Source organism: Scyliorhinus torazame, chromosome 14 (genome assembly GCF_047496885.1).
Source record: "Scyliorhinus torazame isolate Kashiwa2021f chromosome 14, sScyTor2.1, whole genome shotgun sequence".
In the NCBI taxonomy this organism is placed as follows: domain Eukaryota; kingdom Metazoa; phylum Chordata; class Chondrichthyes; order Carcharhiniformes; family Scyliorhinidae; genus Scyliorhinus; species Scyliorhinus torazame.
The window spans coordinates 135714877-135735041 of NC_092720.1; the positions used below are offsets into that span (position 1 = coordinate 135714877).

General features: G+C 58.9%; 2 protein-coding genes across 2 annotated transcripts in view; one reads left to right on the plus strand and one right to left on the minus strand.

Annotated features, from left to right (window-relative positions):
• The window catches only part of LOC140390065 (peroxynitrite isomerase THAP4-like), a 263983-nt gene extending 251890 nt beyond the window's left edge, over window positions 1–12093 (minus strand). Inside the window, exon 1 of the mRNA XM_072474935.1 lies at window positions 11894–12093. Coding sequence (XP_072331036.1) covers window positions 11894–11967 — 74 coding nt within the window. The 5' untranslated portion in view covers window positions 11968–12093. The remainder of the gene's footprint in view (window positions 1–11893) is intronic.
• Window positions 12094–12158: 65 nt separating this feature from the next.
• Window positions 12159–20165, plus strand: part of atg4b (autophagy related 4B, cysteine peptidase) — a 151109-nt gene continuing 143102 nt past the window's right edge. Inside the window, exon 1 of the mRNA XM_072474933.1 lies at window positions 12159–12505. Coding sequence (XP_072331034.1) covers window positions 12274–12505 — 232 coding nt within the window. The 5' untranslated portion in view covers window positions 12159–12273. The remainder of the gene's footprint in view (window positions 12506–20165) is intronic.

A 20165-nucleotide genomic window follows, 5' to 3' on the forward strand; every position in this document is an offset into this window, starting at 1 on the left:
TCCACTGTGAATGCCTTGTATAAAATATGTCATGGGAAAAGCTGACCATCAATTTCAGACCATAACTACACCATCCACTCTCTGTTCGCCAAGAAATGCAAGAATAAGCATTTTGACACTTCAAGGGAACACAGTCAGGTTATGCTTGGGGTGGGGGTCACATTCGTTGGTGGTCACATTCGTTGGCGAGGGTGTCTGCACATTTGATGTCTTCCTGCATTTCTGGGGGCTGAGGGAGATGAGGATGAAAGGAATGAGATGGGCCCAGGATTTTCTGCCAAGCTGGGAGTAGCAGCAACAAGGTACTGAAGTGTGAGATGGAAAGAGAAGAGTGACTTGTCAAGCAGTGAGTGAAACCTGGGGACCTGTGAATAAATAATGAATGATTAGCTTCACTTGTGGGGAACAAGGGGGTGGGTGAAGGCAGAGGATTCTTACTGCACCCAACATCACAACCTCTAAAACTAGGCAGCACAGTGGTTAGCACAGCTGCCTCACAGCACCAGAGACCTAGGCTCAATTCCAACCTTGGATGACTGTCTGTGTGGAGTTTGCACTTCCTGCGTAGGTTGCCTCCAGATGCACTGGTTTTCCCCCATAGTCCAAAGATGTGTAGGTTAGGTGGATTGGCTGAATTGCCCCTTAGTGTCCAAGGTTAGGTGGGGTTAAGAGGATAGGGCAGGGGAGTGGACCTAGGTAGGGTGCTCTTTTGGAGGGTCGTTATGGACTTGATGGGCCAAGTGGCTTCTGTCTGCACTTTAGCAATTCTATCGTTCTATGCAAGACAGGCCAGCAGAAGCTCATAATTGCACTACTCCAGAGTCCATGGGAGGGGAGTAAAATAAACTTTCACTACCACTTCCTCAGTGACCCCGCTGAAAACTACTGTAAAATAAATAGTAGCTGGTCTGCCTAGATTTTCCTTCAGTCATTTAATATCTCCTGCCTGCCGCCTTATCATAGACTCTCCTTTTTGTCTTTACCCATCAATGCTTAAACTGTTAGATTGCTGGATTTTTATGGTTTTGGCGATAGGTCATCTATCTCCAGAGATATAGCTGACCTGGTGAGTGACTCAGGCATGATGTTTATATATATCAGGATTTCCAGTATCCGCAGTATTTCGTGTTTTTAAAACTTATGCTGAACGTGGCCCATGCCCAAGTGCTAGGGTAGGAAGTCAGGCCCATCTTGTGCTTGAGAACCCTGCTCTAAAGTAACTGTAAATCCTGAATGGAAGCAATAAAGTTTCAACGATTTAGACTGCGGCAGAACTTTGATCCGTAGCTGAGGAATGCTGCATCTAGTGTTGGTTTGAAGTGAACAACTTGCTTTAAAGCTGCATCTTTAATGGTCAAAACATACAAAAGCATTTCATATGAGCAGGCAGTGAGGTACGCTGAAAAGGAAAATGAGTTAGAGGGGGAGCTTTTAAGTTGATTTGGGGAGGAGTGGCGGGAGCAGGGGTATGAGGTGTGAGGGTTCCACATTGATGTAGTCACTACTCCCTGTAGTTCTATTTGGAAGTGGGGTCCAGGTGGAATTATGTCTGCGCTGCAGGAGGGAGAAATTAAAAAGTGCAAGGTTGATATCTGTCCATTCCCGAGCACAGCCCATTAAACTGACTCATGTTTTTAAACATTTACATTTAGAATGCCAAAATAAGTCAGAAATCCTTCAATTTGCCAATACGTGATTGTGGAATGAAATAAGTGCATATTGGTTAAAATTCCAATCACTCACGGGCATCATGGTGGCGTAGTGGTTAGCACTGCTGCCTCACGGCACTGAGAACCCAGGTTTGAACCCGGCCCCGGGCCACTGGCCGCGTGGAGTTTGCACATTCTCCCAGTGTCTGCATGGGTCTCACTCCTACAACCCAAAGATGTAGAGGGTAGGTGAATTGGCCACACTAAATTGCACCTAATTGGAAAAAAAGAATTGGGTACTCGAAATAAAAATAAAAAATTCCAGTCACTCGACTCATCTGCTATGAATTTTTCTTTGTTAATCATTTAGATGAATATGTTGAGAATGTTAGGATAAAGTTTTCTTTCCCTCACCGTATCAAAAGGGATGTGAAAATTGATTATGCTAAAATATCAATTTAGCAAATACTTAGTTTTTTAAAAATTATATATTTTATTCAAGATTTTTGGCCAAACATAACAATACATAGTGTTTCTTTTACACAACAATAAAGCAATATAAATAACAGTGGCCAGTTTTAAACAAATAAATAAGTAATATATAAACAAAAACAAAATTAAATGGCAACTGCCTTGTCCAAAATAAATACTCTCCAAAAATACAGTCCAACAATCCAATATACAATTACATATACCAAATGCCTATACATATACAATAACATCCCTGAGAGTCCGTCTGATTCCTCCCCCCGCCCTCACCCCCGGGTTGCTGCTGTTGTCTACTTCTTTTCCATTCCCTCTATCTTTGTGAGGTAATCGACGAACGGTTGCCACCGCCTGGTGAACCCCTGAGCCGAACCCCTTAACACAAACTTAATCCGTTCTAACTTTATAAACCCTGCCATGTCGTTTATCCAGGTCTCCACACCCAGGGGTTTGGCTTCCTTCCACATTAACAATATCCTGCGCTGGGCTACAAGGGACGCAAAGGCCAAGACGTCAGCCTCTCTCGCCTCCTGCACTCCCGGCTCTTCTGCAACCCCAAATATAGCCAACCCCCAGCTTGGTTCGACCCGGACCCCCACCACCTTCGAAAGCACCTTTGCCACCCCCACCCAGAACCCCTGTAGTGCCGGGCATGACCAGAACACGTGGGTGTGATTCGCTGGGCCTCTCGAGCATCTCGCACACCTATCCTCTACCCCCAAAAATTTACTAAGCCGTGCTCCAGTCATATGCGCCCTGTGTAGCACCTTAAATTGTATCAGGCTTAGCCTGGCACACGAGGACGATGAGTTTACCCTACGTAGGGCATCAGCCCACAGCCCCTCCTCAATCTCCTCCCCCAGTTCTTCTTCCCATTTCCCTTTCAGCTCATCTACCATGATCTCCCCCTCGTCCCTCATCTCCCTGTATATGTCCGCCACCTTACCGTCCCCCACCCATGTCTCTGAGATCACTCTATCCTGCACCTCCTGCGTCGGGAGCTGCGGGAATTCCCTCACCTGTTGCCTCGCAAAAGCCCTCAATTGCATATACCAAAATGCATTCCCTTGGGGCAACCCATATTTGTCCGTCAGCGCTCCCAGACTCGCAAACGTCCCATCTACAAATAGATCTCTTAGTTGTATTACCCCAGCTCTTTGCCATGCTCCAAATCCCCCATCCATTCTCCCCGGAACGAACCTATGATTGTTTCTTATCGGGGACCGCACCGAAGCTCCCATCCTTCCCCTATGCCGTCTCCACTGCCCCCAAATTTTCAATGTAGCCACCACCACCGGGCTTGTGGTGTATTTCTTTGGTGAGAACGGCAACGGCGCCGTCACCATTGCTTGTAGGCTAGTCCCCCTGCAGGACGCCCTCTCCAATCTCTTCCACTCCGCTCCCTCCCCTTCTCCCATCCACTGACACACCATTGAAACATTGGCGGCCCAGTAGTACTCACTGAGGCTCGGTAGTGCCAGCCCCCCCCGTCCCTACTACGCTGCAAGAATCCCCGCCTCACTCTCGGGGTCTTCCCAGCCCACACAAAACTCATAATGCTCTTCTCAATTCTTTTGAAAAAAGCCTTCGTGATCACCACCGGGAGGCACTGGAACACAAAAAGGAATCTCGGGAGGACCACCATTTTAACCGCCTGCACCCTACCTGCCAATGACAGGGACACCATGTCCCATCTCTTGAAGTCCTCCTCCATCTGTTCCACCAACCGTGTTAAATTAAGCCTATGTAATGTACCCCAATTCTTGGCTATCTGGATCCCCAGGTACAGGAAGTCCCTTGTTACCTTCCTCAACGGTAAATCCTCTATCTCTCTGCTCTGCTCCCCCGGATGCACCACAAATAACTCACTTTTCCCCATGTTCAGTTTATACCCTGAAAAATCCCCAAACTCCCCAAGTATCCGCATTATCTCTGGCATCCCCTCTGCCGGGTCCGCCACATATAGCAACAAATCATCCGCATACAGAGATACCCGGTGTTCTTCTCCCCCCCTAAGTACTCCCCTCCACTTCCTGGAACCCCTCAGTGCTATGGCCAGGGGTTCAATTGCCAGTGCAAACAATAATGGGGACAGAGGACATCCCTGCCTCGTCCCTCTATGGAGCCGAAAATAGTCAGACCCCCGTCCATTCGTGACCACGCTCGCCATCGGGGCCCTATACAGCAACTGTACCCACCTGATATACCCATCCCCAAATCCAAATCTCCTCAACACCTCCCACAAATAATCCCACTCCACTCTATCAAATGCTTTCTCGGCATCCATCGCCACCACTATCTCCGCTTCCCCCTCTGGTGGGGGCATCATCATTACCCCTAGCAGCCTCCATATATTTGTATTTAGCTGTCTCCCCTTCACAAACCCAGTTTGGTCCTCATGGACCACCCCCGGGACACAATCCTCTATCCTCATTGCCATTACCTTGGCCAGAATCTTAGCATCTACATTCAGGAGGGAAATGGGCCTGTATGACCCGCATTGCAGCGGGTCTTTTTCCTTCTTTAGGAGGAGCGATATTGTTGCCTCTGACATAGTCGGGGGCAGCTGCCCCCTTTCCCTCGCCTCATTAAAGGTTCTCATCAGTAGCGGGGCCAGCAAGTCCAAATATTTCATATAGAATTCAACTGGGAATCCATCTGGTCCCGGGGCCTTCCCCGCCTGCATGCTCCCAATCCCTTTCACTACTTCCTCCGTCTCTATCTGTGCTCCCAGCCCCACTCTCTCCTGCTCCTCCACCGTAGGAAATTCCAGCTGATCCAGAAAGCACATCATTCTCTCCTTCCCGTCCGGGGGCTGAGCTTCATATAATCTTTCGTAAAATGCCTTGAATACTCCATTCACTCTCTCCGCTCCCCGCTCCATCTCTCCCTCCTCATCTCTCACCCCCCCTATCTCCCTCGCTGCTCCCCTTTTCCTCAGTTGGTGGGCCAGCAACCTGCTCGCCTTCTCCCCATATTCGTACTGTACACCCTGTGCCTTCCTCCATTGTGCCTCTGCATTACCCGTAGTCAACAAGTCAAATTCTACATGTAGCCTTTGCCTTTCCCTGTACAGTCCCTCCTCCGGTGCCTCCGCATATTGTCTATCCACCCTCAGAAGTTCTTTCAACAACCGCTCCCTTTCCCTACCCTCCTGCTTTCCTTTATGTGCCCTAATAGATATCAGCTCCCCTCTAACCACTGCCTTCAGTGCCTCCCAGACCACTCTCACCTGTACCTCCCCATTATCATTAAGTTCCAAGTACCTTTCAATACACCCCCTCACCCTTAAACACACCCCCTCATCTGCCAATAATCCCAAGTCCATTCTCCAGGGTGGACGCTGTTGTTTTTCTTCCCCTATCTCCAGGTCCACCCAGTGTGGAGCATGATCCGAAATGGCTATAGCCGTGTACTCCATCCCCGTCACCTTTGGGATCAGTGCCCTTCCCAAAACAAAAAAATCTATTCGTGAAAATACTTTGTGTACATAGGAGAAAAACGAAAACTCCTTACTCCTAGGTCTACTAAATCGCCAGGGATCTACTCCTCCCATCTGCTCCATAAAATCCTTAAGCACCCTAGCTGCAGACGGCCTCCTTCCGGTCCTGGACCTCGATCTGTCCAGCCCTGGGTCCAGCATCGTATTAAAGTCTCCACCCATTACCAACTTCCCCACTTCTAGGTCCGGGATTCGTCCTAACATATGCCTCATAAAATTGGCATCATCCCAGTTCGGGGCATACACGTTCACTAATACCACCGCCTCCCCTTGCAGTTTGCCACTCACCATCACGTATCTGCCCCCACTATCCGCCACTATAGTCTTTGCCTCAAACATTACCCGCTTCCCCACTAGTATGGCCACCCCCCTGTTTTTTGCGTCTAGCCCCGAATGAAACACCTGCCCCACCCATCCTTTGCGTAGTCTGACCTGGTCTATCAGCTTCAGATGCGTCTCCTGAAGCATAACCACATCTGCCTTAAGTTTCTTTAGGTGTGCGAGTACCCGTGCCCTCTTAATCGGCCCGTTCAGCCCTCTCACATTCCACGTGATCAACCGGGTTGGGGGGCTCTTTACCCCCCCCCCTTGACGACTAGCCATTTCCTTTTTCAATCCAGCTCCTCACCCGGTTCCCGTGTAGCTGTATCTCCCCCAGGCGGCGCCCCCCCCCCCCCCCCCGCCCCGACCCCCCCCCCCCATACCAGCTCCCCCTTCTCCCCAGCAGCAGCAACCCAGTTACCCCCCCCCCGCTAGATCCCAAACTAGCGTAATTGTACCCCCCATGTTGCTCCCAGAAGTCAGCAAACTCTGGCCGACCTCGGCTTCCCCCCGTGACCTCGGCTCACACTGTGCGAGGCCCCCTCCTTCCTGCTTCCCTGTTCCCGCCGTGATTACCATAGCGCGGGAACAAAGCCCGCGCTTCCCTTTTGACCCCGCCCCCAATGGCCGGCGCCCTCAGCTCCTCATCCTCCCTCACCCCCTCCCCCACGACATGGGGAGGAGAGAAAAGTTACAGGGTCACAGGTTTAACAACTTGGGAAGTCATCTCTTCCCCCTTTTCCCCCCTTCATCCCACATATTCACCCCCCCACTTTGTCCCAAACGTTCTTTTTCTGGCCTGCTCACTCCAGCTTCTCCTCGACAATAAATGTCCACGCCTCATCTGCCGTTTCGAAGTAGTGGTGTTTCCCTAGATGTGTGACCCACAGTCTTGCCCAGACCACTCTCACCTGTACCTCCCCATTATCATTAAGCATTCCAAATTTGACCTTCCTTTTATGCAACACCGCCTTGGCCCGATTAAAGCTTGCCCTCCTTCTCGCCACCTCCGCACTCCAATCTTGATATACGCGGATCACCGGGTTCTCCCATCTACTGCTCCGAGTTTTCTTTGCCCATCTGAGGACCATCTCTCTGTCCTTATATCGGAGAAATCTCACCACTATTGCTCGAGGAATTTCTCCAGCCCTCGGTCTTCGCGCCATAACCCGATAGGCTCCCTCCACCTCCAGCGGACCCGTCGGGGCCTCCGATCCCATTAACGAGTGCAGCATCGTGCTCACATATGCCCCGACGTCCGCCCCTTCTGGAAGACCAAGAATCCTTAGGTTCTTCCTCCTCGCATTATTCTCCAGCACCTCCAGCCTTTCCACACATCTTTTGTGTTGTGCCTCGTGGATCTCCGTTTTCACCACCAGGCCCTGTATGTCGTCCTCATTCTCAGCAGCCTTTGCCTTCACGACCCGAAGCTCCTGTTCCTGGGTCTTTTGCTCCTCCTTTAGCCCCTCAATCGCTTGTAATATCGGGGCTTCTTCATCTCCTTTTTAAGTTCTTCCACGCAACGCCGCAGGAACTCTTGTTGGTCAGGGCCCCATATTAAACTGCCTCCTTCCGACGCCATCTTGCTTTGTGCCTGCCTTCCTGGCCGCTGCTCTAGAGGATCCACCGCAATCCGGCTACTTTCCTCTCTTTTTTCCATCCGTGTCCAGGGGGGATTCCCTTCTGGATTACCGCACAGTGTTATTTGCCGTTAAAATTGCCGTTGGGGCTCCTATTAAAGGGCCCAAAAGTCCGTTCCACCGGGAGCTGCCGAAACGTGCGACTTAGCTGGTCATCGGCGCACCCGGAACCTTAGCAAATACTTAGTTGAATGATTCTGTTCCCCCTATAAGGGGAGTACATCGCCAAAGGGTCCTTGACTCGGGGCTCGACCAGTCATGTCCCAGAACGAGCAGACTTCCAGCAATGGCAAGGGAGCTGAAAGGGTTCATGGAGCAAATGGGGGCTATGGACCCATGGAGAGCCAGACAGCCGACGGGAAGTATATTCTAGGATTGATTTTTTTAATCTTGAGCAGGGACTGTGTAGGGGAGGTAAAGAATTCGGAATACTCGGCAATCACTATCTCGGACCATGCCCCGCACTGGGTGGACCTGCAGGTCGGGGGGGTGGGGGGGAATTACCAACGCCCGCAATGGAGGTTAGACGTAGGACTGTTGTCGAAGGAGGGGATATGTGAGAGACTTCGGAAGTGTATGCAAAATTACTTGCAGGTGAACGATATGGGGGAGGTTTCAGCAGCGACCCTGTGGGAGGCGCTGAAGGCAGTAGTGAGGGGGGAGCTGATCTCAATTCGGGCTCACAGGGTCAGGGCGGACAGAGCAGAAATGGACAGATTGGTTAGGGAAACTCACCGGATAGACGAGGAGCATGCAGGGTCCCCGGGGGAGGACCTACTCAGGGAGAGACGGAGATTTCAGGTGGAACTGGGGGTGCTATCCACGAGTAGGGCTGTGGAACAACTTAGGAAGGTGAGGGGAGTGGTGTATGAGCATGGGGAGAAGGCCAGCAGATTGCTAGTGCAGCAACTCAGGAAGAGGGAGGCAGCCAGGGAAATAAGTAGAGTGATTGATGGGGAGGGAAGCAGAGTGGAGGACCCGGCAGGACTGAATAAGGTATTTCGGGACTTCTATAGTAAGCTGTACACTTCAGAACCCCCAGAAGAGCCGGAGGAGATTAAAAGGTTCCTGGATGGACTAACCTTCCCAAAAGTAGGCAGGAGACTAGTGGACGGGTTGGGGGCCCCGATTGGAGCGGAGGGGGTATTGGGGGGCTTAAAGGCCATGCAGTCGGGGAAAGCCCCGGGACCGGATGGATACCCAGTAGAGTTTTACAAGAAGTTCTCGGAAATAGTGGGACCGGTCCTGACAAGGGGTTTTAATGAGGCAAGGGACAGAGGGACCCTGCCACCGACGATGTCGCAAGCCACCATCCCGCTGATACTAAAGCGGGACAAGGACCCGGAATCCTGCGTGTCATACAGGCCAATCTCCCTGATCAATGTGGATGCCAAGCTCCTGGCTATTAGAATTGAGGATGCGTACCGGAGGTGATTGAGGACGATCAGACAGGGTTTGTGAAAGGCAGGCAGCTGACAGCTAGCTTGAGAAGATTGCTTAATGTGATCATGATGCCCCCGAAGGGCAAGAAGGTGGAGGTAGTGGTGGCAATGGATGCTGAGAAGGCCTTCGACCGGGTGGAGTGGGGCTATTTGTGGGAGGTGCTTGGACGGTTTGGGTTCGGGGAGGGACTGGTTAATTGGGTCAGACTATTGTACCAGACCCCAAAAGCTAGCGTTAGGACGAACAGGATAATGTCAGGTTATTTCAGACTACACCGCGGGACCAGACAGGGGTGCCCACTCTCCCCGTTGCTGTTCGTGCTGGCCATAGAGCCGTTGGCGATGGCGTTGAGAGCTGCGAAGGGGTGGAAGGGAATGACTGGGGGTGGAGCACAGGGTCTCTCTCTATGCGGACGACCTACTCCTGTACGTGTGGTACCCACTGGCCGGGATGGAAAATATACTGGAAACATTGAGGACGTTCAGCCAGTTTTCAGGGTACAAATTAAATATGGCCAAGAATGAGGTGTTTGTGGTGCAGGCAAGGGGCTAGGAGAATAGACTGAAGGAGCTGCCATTTAGGCTGGTGGAGGAAAGTTTCCGGTACTTGGGGATACAGGTGGCACGAGACTGGGGCAAGTTGCATAAGTTAAATTTGACTAGAGGGGTGGAACAAGTGAAGAGGGAGTTTCGGAGATGGGATGAACTCCCGCTGTCACTGGCGGGGAGAGTGCAGACTGTAAAGATGACAATCCTCCCTAGATTTCTGTTCATCTTCCAGTGCCTCCCGAGCTTTATCCCACGGTCCTTCTTCAAAAGGACTGGCAAAATCATCATGAGCTTTGTTTGGGCGGGAAAATCCCCACGGGTGAAGAAGGCGATGCTTGAAAGGAGCCGCAACGAGGGGGGACTGGCATTGCCGAGTCTGATCAACTACTACTGGGCGGCTAACATGGCCATGATAAGGAAGTGGATGGTGGGTACGGGGTCTAGCTGGGAGCGAGTGGAGGCGGCTTCGTGCAGGGGCACCAGTTTGACAGCCCTGGTCACGGCTCCCCTACCGCTGTCGCCAGCCAGGTACTCCACCAGCCCGGTAGTGGGGGCGGCCCTGCGGATATGGGGCCAGTGGAGGAGGCATGGGGGGGGGTGCGTCTGTTTGGGCTCCAATATGTGATAACCATCGATTCGCCCCCGGGAACATGGATGGAGGGTTTCGAACATGGCGGCGGGCGGGGAGGGTGGGCGATATGTTCTTGGAGGGGAGCTTTGCGAGTTTGAGGGGCTTGGAGGAGAAATTTGGGCTGGTAAGGGGAAATGACTTTAGGTACTTACAGATGCGGGACTTTGTACGCAGACAGGTCCCATCCTTCCCACACCTCCCACCATTGGGATCCAGGACATAATAGTCTCGAGAGGAGGAGGAGGAGAGAGTAGAGTCTCGCATATCTACAAGGTGCACATGAAGGGGGAAGAGTCCCAGACGGAGGAACTGAAACTCAATTGGGAAGAGGAGCTCGGCGAGGAGATAGAGGACGGGCTGTGGGCGGAAGTTCTGAGTAGGGCAACCGCAACATGTGCCAGGCTCGGCCTGATTCAATTTAAGGTCGTTCACCGGGCCCACATGACGGTAGCTCGGATGAGCAAATTCTTTGGCATTGAGGACAAGTGCGCTAGATGCGCGGGAGGACCAGCGAACCAGCGGCGGATACTGCTGGCATGGAGGGACTCAAAACCCCAAAGACCAAACTATGGCTTTCGGACATGTCAAGTTTTCTGGCTATGGAAAAAAATTAAGTTCGCCTTGAGGGGATCTGTACTGGGGTTCGCCCGAAGGTGGCAACCATTCATCGACTTCTTTGCGGGAGAGTGAACGTCAGCGGGGGGGGGGGTAGATTAGGAGGGATAGGCAGGTAGTGTCTAGGGGAGAGGAGCGGGCATGTGCAGCATGGTTTGATAGAAGTAGTGGTTTTATATTGATGTTTGCACATTTCTGTTAGCTGTAACTGTTCACAATGCCAAAATAAACCTCAATAAAATTGTTTTTAAAAAAAAGGGGTACTTGATGTTGATTTTTCCCATTCTGGGGTTCCTCAGTCAACCACCATGGTGCTAAAGATGTAAAGTATGGTTCCTTGCTGGATTGGCTCATGGGATCATGACAGATCTGCTTTGGGTCTTCAAATGGAAGAAAATCACTGTGACAAGTCGGAGCTTCAGATTTTTCATATGATGGAACTGGGATGGAAGGGCAATTCATAAATGAGTGATTTCTTGTACGCTCTCTTTCCGACAACCCTGAGCATGTCTGGGTGGAAGAGGAGGAGCAGAGAAATATACAGGATTGAAGGGGGAGAGTGATTATTCTGACAAGACTCAAATGGAACACAATACAAAAGATATTTTACTCCACATCTCAACTTCTAGGGCAATGCACAATATACCCATGGGGAAGGGGGGCTACCTGTATAATGCCCAACTGCACAGGACCCACACTGTATAAAGGCAAATTCAAAACTTTTGAGAGCCAAACCTTCAGACATGCCTTCAACTAGAGCCAACCCACTCTGAATGGTCTGCCAGTGCCGCCCCCCGCCCCTGCCAATTGTTTAATTTATTATATATTGTGAAGACTAAAACTCACGTGGGGAATTCTCAGGAGCTTGATTTAAAGATGCTCAAACATGTTGATTGATTTCCATGCTTGTTGACCTCAGCTCAAAGTACAATGAGTTTTGGAAATAAAATCTGAAGCTAAATACCACGAAAATAAGTTTGCATAGGGAACATCTTTTGAAGTGGAATGAATTGGACACTGCAAAAACAGATTGTCCTGATCTTGCATGGTACACCCACCTGTGGAATGAGATGGATTTGGCCACTTTACCCTGCCTGTTGGTACAGGAATGGGCTGAACAAGATATCACCATTTTCCAGTTAGATTTCAAGTCAGCTTATTTATCAAACCCTTGTCCCAGTTAAGATGCAACAACAGGGTGGCAGCATCCGTACAACAACATGGCGTCGCAGTCACCTCTCCATTCTGAACTGTTCAACGCTGACGCGAGGTGTACCTGACCTACAACAACATGGCGCTGGCAAACTCGAGTCCACCGGTCGAAAGAGTGAAGGAAGTATGTAACCGCATGCTCCAAATTACGGCCCGTAAATAAATCCACGAATACCCTGGCGACACCGCTTACTTATTGTTGACAATTTCGATCAAACTGCAAAAGATGTCGTTTCCGTATAACAAGATGGCGCTGCAGGGACTTCCGATGAGCAACAACCTTTCAGGGGAGTGGATGGGAGGGTCAGACGACAGCGCAGTCGCATCTGCGCATGATGCGGTCAAGTGGAGGCGGGGCGTCGGTGGAGCTGCTGTGCTCTGGTTGGTCGGTGTGAGCTGTCAATCAGCGTTGCCGGGCGGCTCTCGGTGTGACAGCGGATTGTGCACAATGGATGCAGGTAGGCCTAGGCCTCAGTGTTCATCACTTGAACTTGCGGATCGGTGTCTGGTCGGTCCGTCATGGCACAGCTCAGCCCACTTCACCCCACACAACTTTCCCCACGGCCTGAGTCGTGGCCCCGCTCCCTCTCACTGTCCCAGCTGCTGCTGTGTCACCGGCTCTGCCCTGTCAGCTGATGCCTCAGGCGGGTCAGGAATATCCCAGAGAACGGGGCCTGGACCCCCTTCCGGTCAGTCTGTCATGTCAGCCCCATCCCATTCCTTGCCCCGTTTCATCACCTCCCCCATCCCAACCCCTGCCCCGTTTCGTCCCCCCCATCCCAAACCCTGCCAGTCTCACCCCCCCCCCATCCCAAACCCTGCCAGTCTCACCCCCCCATCCCAACCCCTGCCCCGTTTCATCCCCCCCCCCCATCCCAAACCCTGCCAGTCTCACCCCCCCCCATCCCAACCTCTGCCCCGTCTTATCCTCCCCATCCCAAACCCTGCCAGTCTCACCCCTCCCATCCCAACCCCTGCTTGTCTCACCCCCCCCCCCCCCCATCCCAACCTCTGTCCCGTCTCATCCTCCCCATCCCAACCCCTGCCCCGTCTCATCCTCCCCATCCCAACCCCTGCCCCGTCTCATCCTCCCCATCCCAACCCCTGCCCCGTCTCAACCTCCCCATCCCAACCCCTGCCCCGTCTCATCCTCCCCAGTGTCATCCCCACCAACCCCTGGCCCATCTCACCTCCCAACACCTGGCCCATCTAATCCCTCCCCCAATCCCTGCCCTGTCTCATCCATTTCTTTGCCCCATACCCTTCTCACCCTGTCCCTGGCCCATCTCATCCCCCCGATCCCAACCCCTGCCCCGTCTCATTCCCCCAACCCCTGCCCCATCTCATCCCCACATCCCAACCCCTGTCAGTCTCATCCTCCCCCCATCCCAACTCCTGCCCAGGCTCATATGTTTCTTTGCCCCATCTCATTCCTCCCTCCCTTCTCATCCCACCACCTGCCCTATGCCGTCTCAGCCTCCCACCCTACCTGCCCTGTCTCTTCCCTCTCTCCCAACCCCTGCCACCTCATCCCCACCCTCCAAACCTCTGCCCTCTCTCATCCTCCCCCTCCCAACCGCTGCCCTCTCTCAACCCCCACATCCAACCCATGCCCCCGTCTCACACACCCCATCACAACCCGTGCCCCGTCTCATCCTCACCATCCCAACACCTGTGCCGTGTCAAACCCCCCCCAACCCCTGCGCCACCTCATTCCCCCCCAGCCCCTGCGCCATCTCATTCCCCCCCACCTAACCTCTGCCCCAACTCACCCTCTTCCCCCCCCCCCAACCTCTGCCCCGTCTCATCCTCCTCTCTTCTCCCCCCCCCCCCCCCCCAACCCAACCCCCCCCCCCCCAGGCCCTGCCCCGTCTCAACCCCGCCAGCCCCTGCCCCGTCTCATCCCCACCAACCGCTGCCCCATCTCATCTCCCGCCAGCCCCTGCCCCGTCTCATCCACTGCCCCGTCTCATCCCCTGCCAGCCACTGCCCTGTCTCATCCCCCGCCAACACCTGCCCTGTCTCATCCCCCGCCAGCCCCTGCCCCGTCTCATCTCCCGCCAACCCCTGCCCCATCGCATCCCCTGCCCCGTCACATGCCCTGCCCCGTCTCATCCCCCACCAGCTCCTGCCCCGTCTCATCCCCGGCCAGCCCCTGTCCCGTCTCATCCCAGCCAGCCCCTGCCCCGTCTCAACCCCGCCAGCCCCTGCCCCGTCTCATCCCCCGCCAGCCCCTGCCACGTCTCATCTCCCGCCAGCCCCTGCTCCGTCTCATCCCCTGTCCCGTCCCAGTCCCGTCTCATCACCTGCCCCGTCTCATCCCCCGCCAGCCCCTGCCCCGTCTCATCTCCCCGCCAGCCCCTGCCCCGTCTCATCTCCCCGCCAGCCCCTGCCCCGTCTCATGCCCCCCGCCAGCTTCCCCGTCTCATCCCACTGCCAGCACCTCCCCTGCCCCGTCTCATCCCACTGCCAGCCCCTCCCCTGCCCCATCTCATCCCCCACCTGCCACGTCTCATCCCCTGCCAGCCCCTGCACCGTCTCATCCCCTGCCAGTCCCTGCCCCGTCACACCCTTCGCCAGCCCCTGCCCCGTCACTTTCCCCGCCAGCCCCTGCGCCGTCTCATCTCCCGCCAGCCCCTGCGGCGTCTCATCTCCCGCCAGCCTCTGTGCCGTCTCACCCCCCGCCAGCCCTACGCCATCTCATCCCCGCCTGACCTGCCTCATCCCCCCCGCCAGCCCCTGCCCCGTCTCACCTCCGCCAGCCCCTGCCCCGTCTCATTGCCCCGTCTCATCCCCCCGCCTGCCGCATCTCATCCCCCCCGCCAGCCCCTGCCCCGTCTCATCCCCCGCCAGCCCCTGCCCCGTCTCATCCCCCGCCAGCCCCTGCCCCGTCTCATCCCCCGCCAGCCCCTGCCCCGTCTCATCCCCCTCCAGCCCCTGCCCCGTCACATCCCCCACCAGCCCCTGCCCTGTCCCATCCCCCACCAGCCCCTGCCCCGTCTCATCCCCCCGATCCCAACCCCTGCCCCGTCTAATTCCCCCAACCCCTGCCCCATCTCATTCCCCAACCCCAGCCCTGTCTCATACCCACATCCCAACCCCTGCCAGTCTCATCCTCCCCCCATCCCAACTCCTGCCCAGGCTCACCTGTTTCTTTGCCCCATCTCATTCCTCCCTCCCTTCTCATCCCACCACCTGCCCTATGCTGTCTCAGCCTCCCATCCTCCCTGCCCTATCTCTTCCCTCTCTCCCAACCCCTGCCACGTAATCCCCACCCTCCAAACCTCTGCCCTCTCTCATCCCCACCTCACAACCGCTGCCCTCTCTCAATCCCCCCCATCCAACTCATGCCCCGTCTCACCCACCCCATCACAACCCTGGCCCTGTCTCATCCTCCCCATCCCAACACCTGTGCCGTGTCAAATCCCCCCCCCTACCCTTGCGCCATCTCATTCACCCCAGCCCCTGCGCCATCTCATTCCCACCACCTGACCCCTGCACCATCTCACCCACCCCCACCCCGTCCCAACCTCTGCACCCTCTCATCCTCTTTCCCCCCCCCGCCCAGGCCCTGCCCCGTCTCATTCCCGCCATGCCTGCCCCGTGTCATCCCCAACCAGCCCCTGCCCCGTCTCATCCCCAACCAGCCCCTGCCCCATCTCATCCCCCGCCAGCCCCTGCACCGTCTCATCCCCCGCCAGCCCCTGCCCCGACTCATCCCCCGCCAGCCCCTGCCCCGTCTCATCCCCCGCCAGCCACTGCCCCGTCTCATCCCCCACCAGCCCCTGCCCCATCTCATCCCCCACCAGCCCCTGCCCCATCTCATCTCCCGCCAGCCCCTGCCCCATCTCATCCCCAACCAACCCCTGCCCCATCTCATCCCCCACCAGCCCCTGCACCGTCTCATCCCCGCCAGCCCCTGCCCCGACTCATCCCCCGCCAGCCCCTGCCCCGTCTCATCCCCCGCCAGCCACTGCCCCGTCTCATCCCCCACCAGCCCCTGCCCCATCTCATCTCATCTGCCAGCCCCTGCTCCGTCTCATCCCCCGCCAGCCCCTGCCCCGTCTCATCCCCCGCCAGCCCCTGCCCCGTCTCATCCCCCGCCAGCCCCTGCCCCGTCTCATCCCCCACCAGCCCCTGCCCCATCTCATCTCATCTGCCAGCCCCTGCTCCGTCTCATCCCCCGCCAGCCCCTGCCCCGTCTCATCTCCCGCCAGCCCCTGCCCCGTCTCATCCCCCGCCAACCCCTGCCCCGTCTCATCTCCCGCCAACCCCTGCCCCGTCTCATCTCCCGCCAGCCCCTGCCCCGTCTCATCTCCCGCCAGCCCCTGCCCCGTCTCATCTCCCGCCAGCCCCTGCCCCGTCTCATCTCCCGCCAGCCCCTGCCCCGTCTAATCCCCTGTCCCGTCTCATCCCCCGCCAGCCCATGCCCCGTCTCATCCCCCGCCAGCCCCTGCCCCGTCACATCCCCCCGCCAGCCCCTGCCCCGTCACATCCCCCCGCCAGCCCCTGCCCCGTCACATCCCCCCGCCAGCCCCTGCCCCGTCACATCCCCCCGCCAGCCCCTGCCCCGTCACATCCCCCCGCCAGCCCCTGCCCCGTCACATCCCCCCGCCAGCCCCTGCCCCGTCACATCCCCCCGCCAGCCCCTGCCCCGTCACATCCCCCCGCCAGCCCCTGCCCCGTCACATCCCCCCGCCAGCCCTTGCCCCGTCACATCCCACCGCCAGCCCCTGCCCCGTCACATCCCCCCGCCAGCCCCTGCCCCGTCTAATCCCCTGCCCCGTCTCATCCCCCGCCAGCCACCGCACCGTCTCATCCCCCACCAGCCACTGCACCGTCTCATCCCCTGCCCCGTCTCATCCCCGCCTGCCCCGTCTCAACCCCCAGCCAGCCCCTGCCCATTCTCATCCCCCCGCCAACCCCTGCCCCGTCTCATCCCCCCGCCAGCCCCTGCCCCGTCTCATCCCCCCTCCAGCCCCTGCCCCGTCTCTTCCCCTCCAGCCCCTGCCCCGTCACATCCCCTGCCATCCTCTGCCCCGTCACATCCCCCGCCATCCTCTGCCCCGTCTCATCTCCCGCCAGCCCCTGCGCCGTCTCATCTCCCGCCAGCCCCTGCGCCGTCTCATCTCCCGCCAGCCCCTGCCTCGTCTCATCCCCCACCAGCCCCTGCCTCGTCTCATCCCCTGCCCCGTCACATCCCCTGCCATCCTCTGCCCCGTCACATCCCCCGCCATCCTCTGCCCCGTCACATCCCCCGCCATCCTCTGCCCCGTCTCATCTCCCGCCAGCCCCTGCGCCGTCTCATCCCCCGCCAGCCACTGCACCGTCTCATCCCCCACCAGCCCCTGCCTCGTCTCATCCCCCACCAGCCCCTGCCTCGTCTCATCCCCTGCCCCGTCTCATCCTCGCCTGCCCCGTCTCAACCCCCAGCCAGCCCCTGCCCCGTCTCATCCCCCGCCAACCCCTGCCCCGTCTCATCCCCCCGCCAACCCCTGCCCCGTCTCATCCCCGCCTGCCCCGTCTCAACCCCCAGCCAGCCCCTGCCCCGTCTCATCCCCCGCCAACCCCTGCCCCGTCTCATCCCCCCGCCAACCCCTGCCCCGTCTCATCCCCCCGCCAGCCCCTGCCCCGTCTCTTCCCCTCCAGCCCCTGCCCCGTCTCTTCCCCTCCAGCCCCGGCCCCGTCTCGTCCCCGGCCCCGTCTCGTCCCCGGCCCCGTCTCGTCCCCGGCCCCGGCCCCGTCTCGTCCCCGGCCCCGGCCCCGTCTCGTCCCCGGCCCCGTCTCGTCCCCGGCCCCGTCTCGTCCCCGGCCCCGTCTCATCCCCGGCCCCGTCTCGTCCCCGGCCCCGTCTCGTCCCCGGCCCCGTCTCGTCCCCTGCCCCGTCTCGTCCCCTGCCCCGTCTCGTCCCCTGCCCCGTCTCGTCCCCTGCCCCGTCTCGTCCCCTGCCCCGTCTCGTCCCCTGCCCCGTCTCGTCCCCTGCCCCGTCTCGTCCCCTGCCCCGTCTCGTCCCCTGCCCCGTCTCGTCCCCTGCCCCGTCTCGTCCCCTGCCCCGTCTCGTCCCCTGCCCCGTCTCGTCCCCTGCCCCGTCTCGTCCCCTGCCCCGTCTCGTCCCCTGCCCCGTCTCGTCCCCTGCCCCGTCTCGTCCCCTGCCCCGTCTCGTCCCCGGCCCCGTCTCGTCCCCGGCCCCGTCTCGTCCCCGGCCCCGTCTCATCCCCCGCCAGCCCCTGCCCCGTCTCATCCCCCACCAGCCCCTGCCCCATCTCATCTCATCTGCCAGCCCCTGCTCCGTCTCATCCCCCGCCAGCCCCTGCCCCGTCTCATCTCCCGCCAGCCCCTGCCCCGTCTCATCCCCCGCCAACCCCTGCCCCGTCTCATCTCCCGCCAACCCCTGCCCCGTCTCATCTCCCGCCAGCCCCTGCCCCGTCTCATCTCCCGCCAGCCCCTGCCCCGTCTCATCTCCCGCCAGCCCCTGCCCCGTCTCATCTCCCGCCAGCCCCTGCCCCGTCTAATCCCCTGTCCCGTCTCATCCCCCGCCAGCCCATGCCCCGTCTCATCCCCCGCCAGCCCCTGCCCCGTCACATCCCCCCGCCAGCCCCTGCCCCGTCACATCCCCCCGCCAGCCCCTGCCCCGTCACATCCCCCCGCCAGCCCCTGCCCCGTCACATCCCCCCGCCAGCCCCTGCCCCGTCACATCCCCCCGCCAGCCCCTGCCCCGTCACATCCCCCCGCCAGCCCCTGCCCCGTCACATCCCCCCGCCAGCCCCTGCCCCGTCACATCCCCCCGCCAGCCCCTGCCCCGTCACATCCCCCCGCCAGCCCCTGCCCCGTCACATCCCCCCGCCAACCCCTGCCCCGTCTCATCCCCCCGCCAGCCCCTGCCCCGTCTCATCCCCCCTCCAGCCCCTGCCCCGTCTCTTCCCCTCCAGCCCCTGCCCCGTCACATCCCCTGCCATCCTCTGCCCCGTCACATCCCCCGCCATCCTCTGCCCCGTCTCATCTCCCGCCAGCCCCTGCGCCGTCTCATCTCCCGCCAGCCCCTGCGCCGTCTCATCTCCCGCCAGCCCCTGCCTCGTCTCATCCCCCACCAGCCCCTGCCTCGTCTCATCCCCTGCCCCGTCACATCCCCTGCCATCCTCTGCCCCGTCACATCCCCCGCCATCCTCTGCCCCGTCACATCCCCCGCCATCCTCTGCCCCGTCTCATCTCCCGCCAGCCCCTGCGCCGTCTCATCCCCCGCCAGCCACTGCACCGTCTCATCCCCCACCAGCCCCTGCCTCGTCTCATCCCCCACCAGTCCCTGCCTCGTCTCATCCCCTGCCCCGTCTCATCCTCGCCTGCCCCGTCTCAACCCCCAGCCAGCCCCTGCCCCGTCTCATCCCCCGCCAACCCCTGCCCCGTCTCATCCCCCCGCCAACCCCTGCCCCGTCTCATCCCCGCCTGCCCCGTCTCAACCCCCAGCCAGCCCCTGCCCCGTCTCATCCCCCGCCAACCCCTGCCCCGTCTCATCCCCCCGCCAACCCCTGCCCCGTCTCATCCCCCCGCCAGCCCCTGCCCCGTCTCTTCCCCTCCAGCCCCTGCCCCGTCTCTTCCCCTCCAGCCCCGGCCCCGTCTCGTCCCCGGCCCCGTCTCGTCCCCGGCCCCGTCTCGTCCCCGGCCCCGGCCCCGTCTCGTCCCCGGCCCCGGCCCCGTCTCGTCCCCGGCCCCGTCTCGTCCCCGGCCCCGGCCCCGTCTCGTCCCCGGCCCCGTCTCATCCCCGGCCCCGTCTCGTCCCCGGCCCCGTCTCGTCCCCGGCCCCGTCTCGTCCCCTGCCCCGTCTCGTCCCCTGCCCCGTCTCGTCCCCTGCCCCGTCTCGTCCCCTGCCCCGTCTCGTCCCCTGCCCCGTCTCGTCCCCTGCCCCGTCTCGTCCCCTGCCCCGTCTCGTCCCCTGCCCCGTCTCGTCCCCTGCCCCGTCTCGTCCCCTGCCCCGTCTCGTCCCCTGCCCCGTCTCGTCCCCTGCCCCGTCTCGTCCCCTGCCCCGTCTCGTCCCCTGCCCCGTCTCGTCCCCTGCCCCGTCTCGTCCCCTGCCCCGTCTCGTCCCCTGCCCCGTCTCGTCCCCGGCCCCGTCTCGTCCCCGGC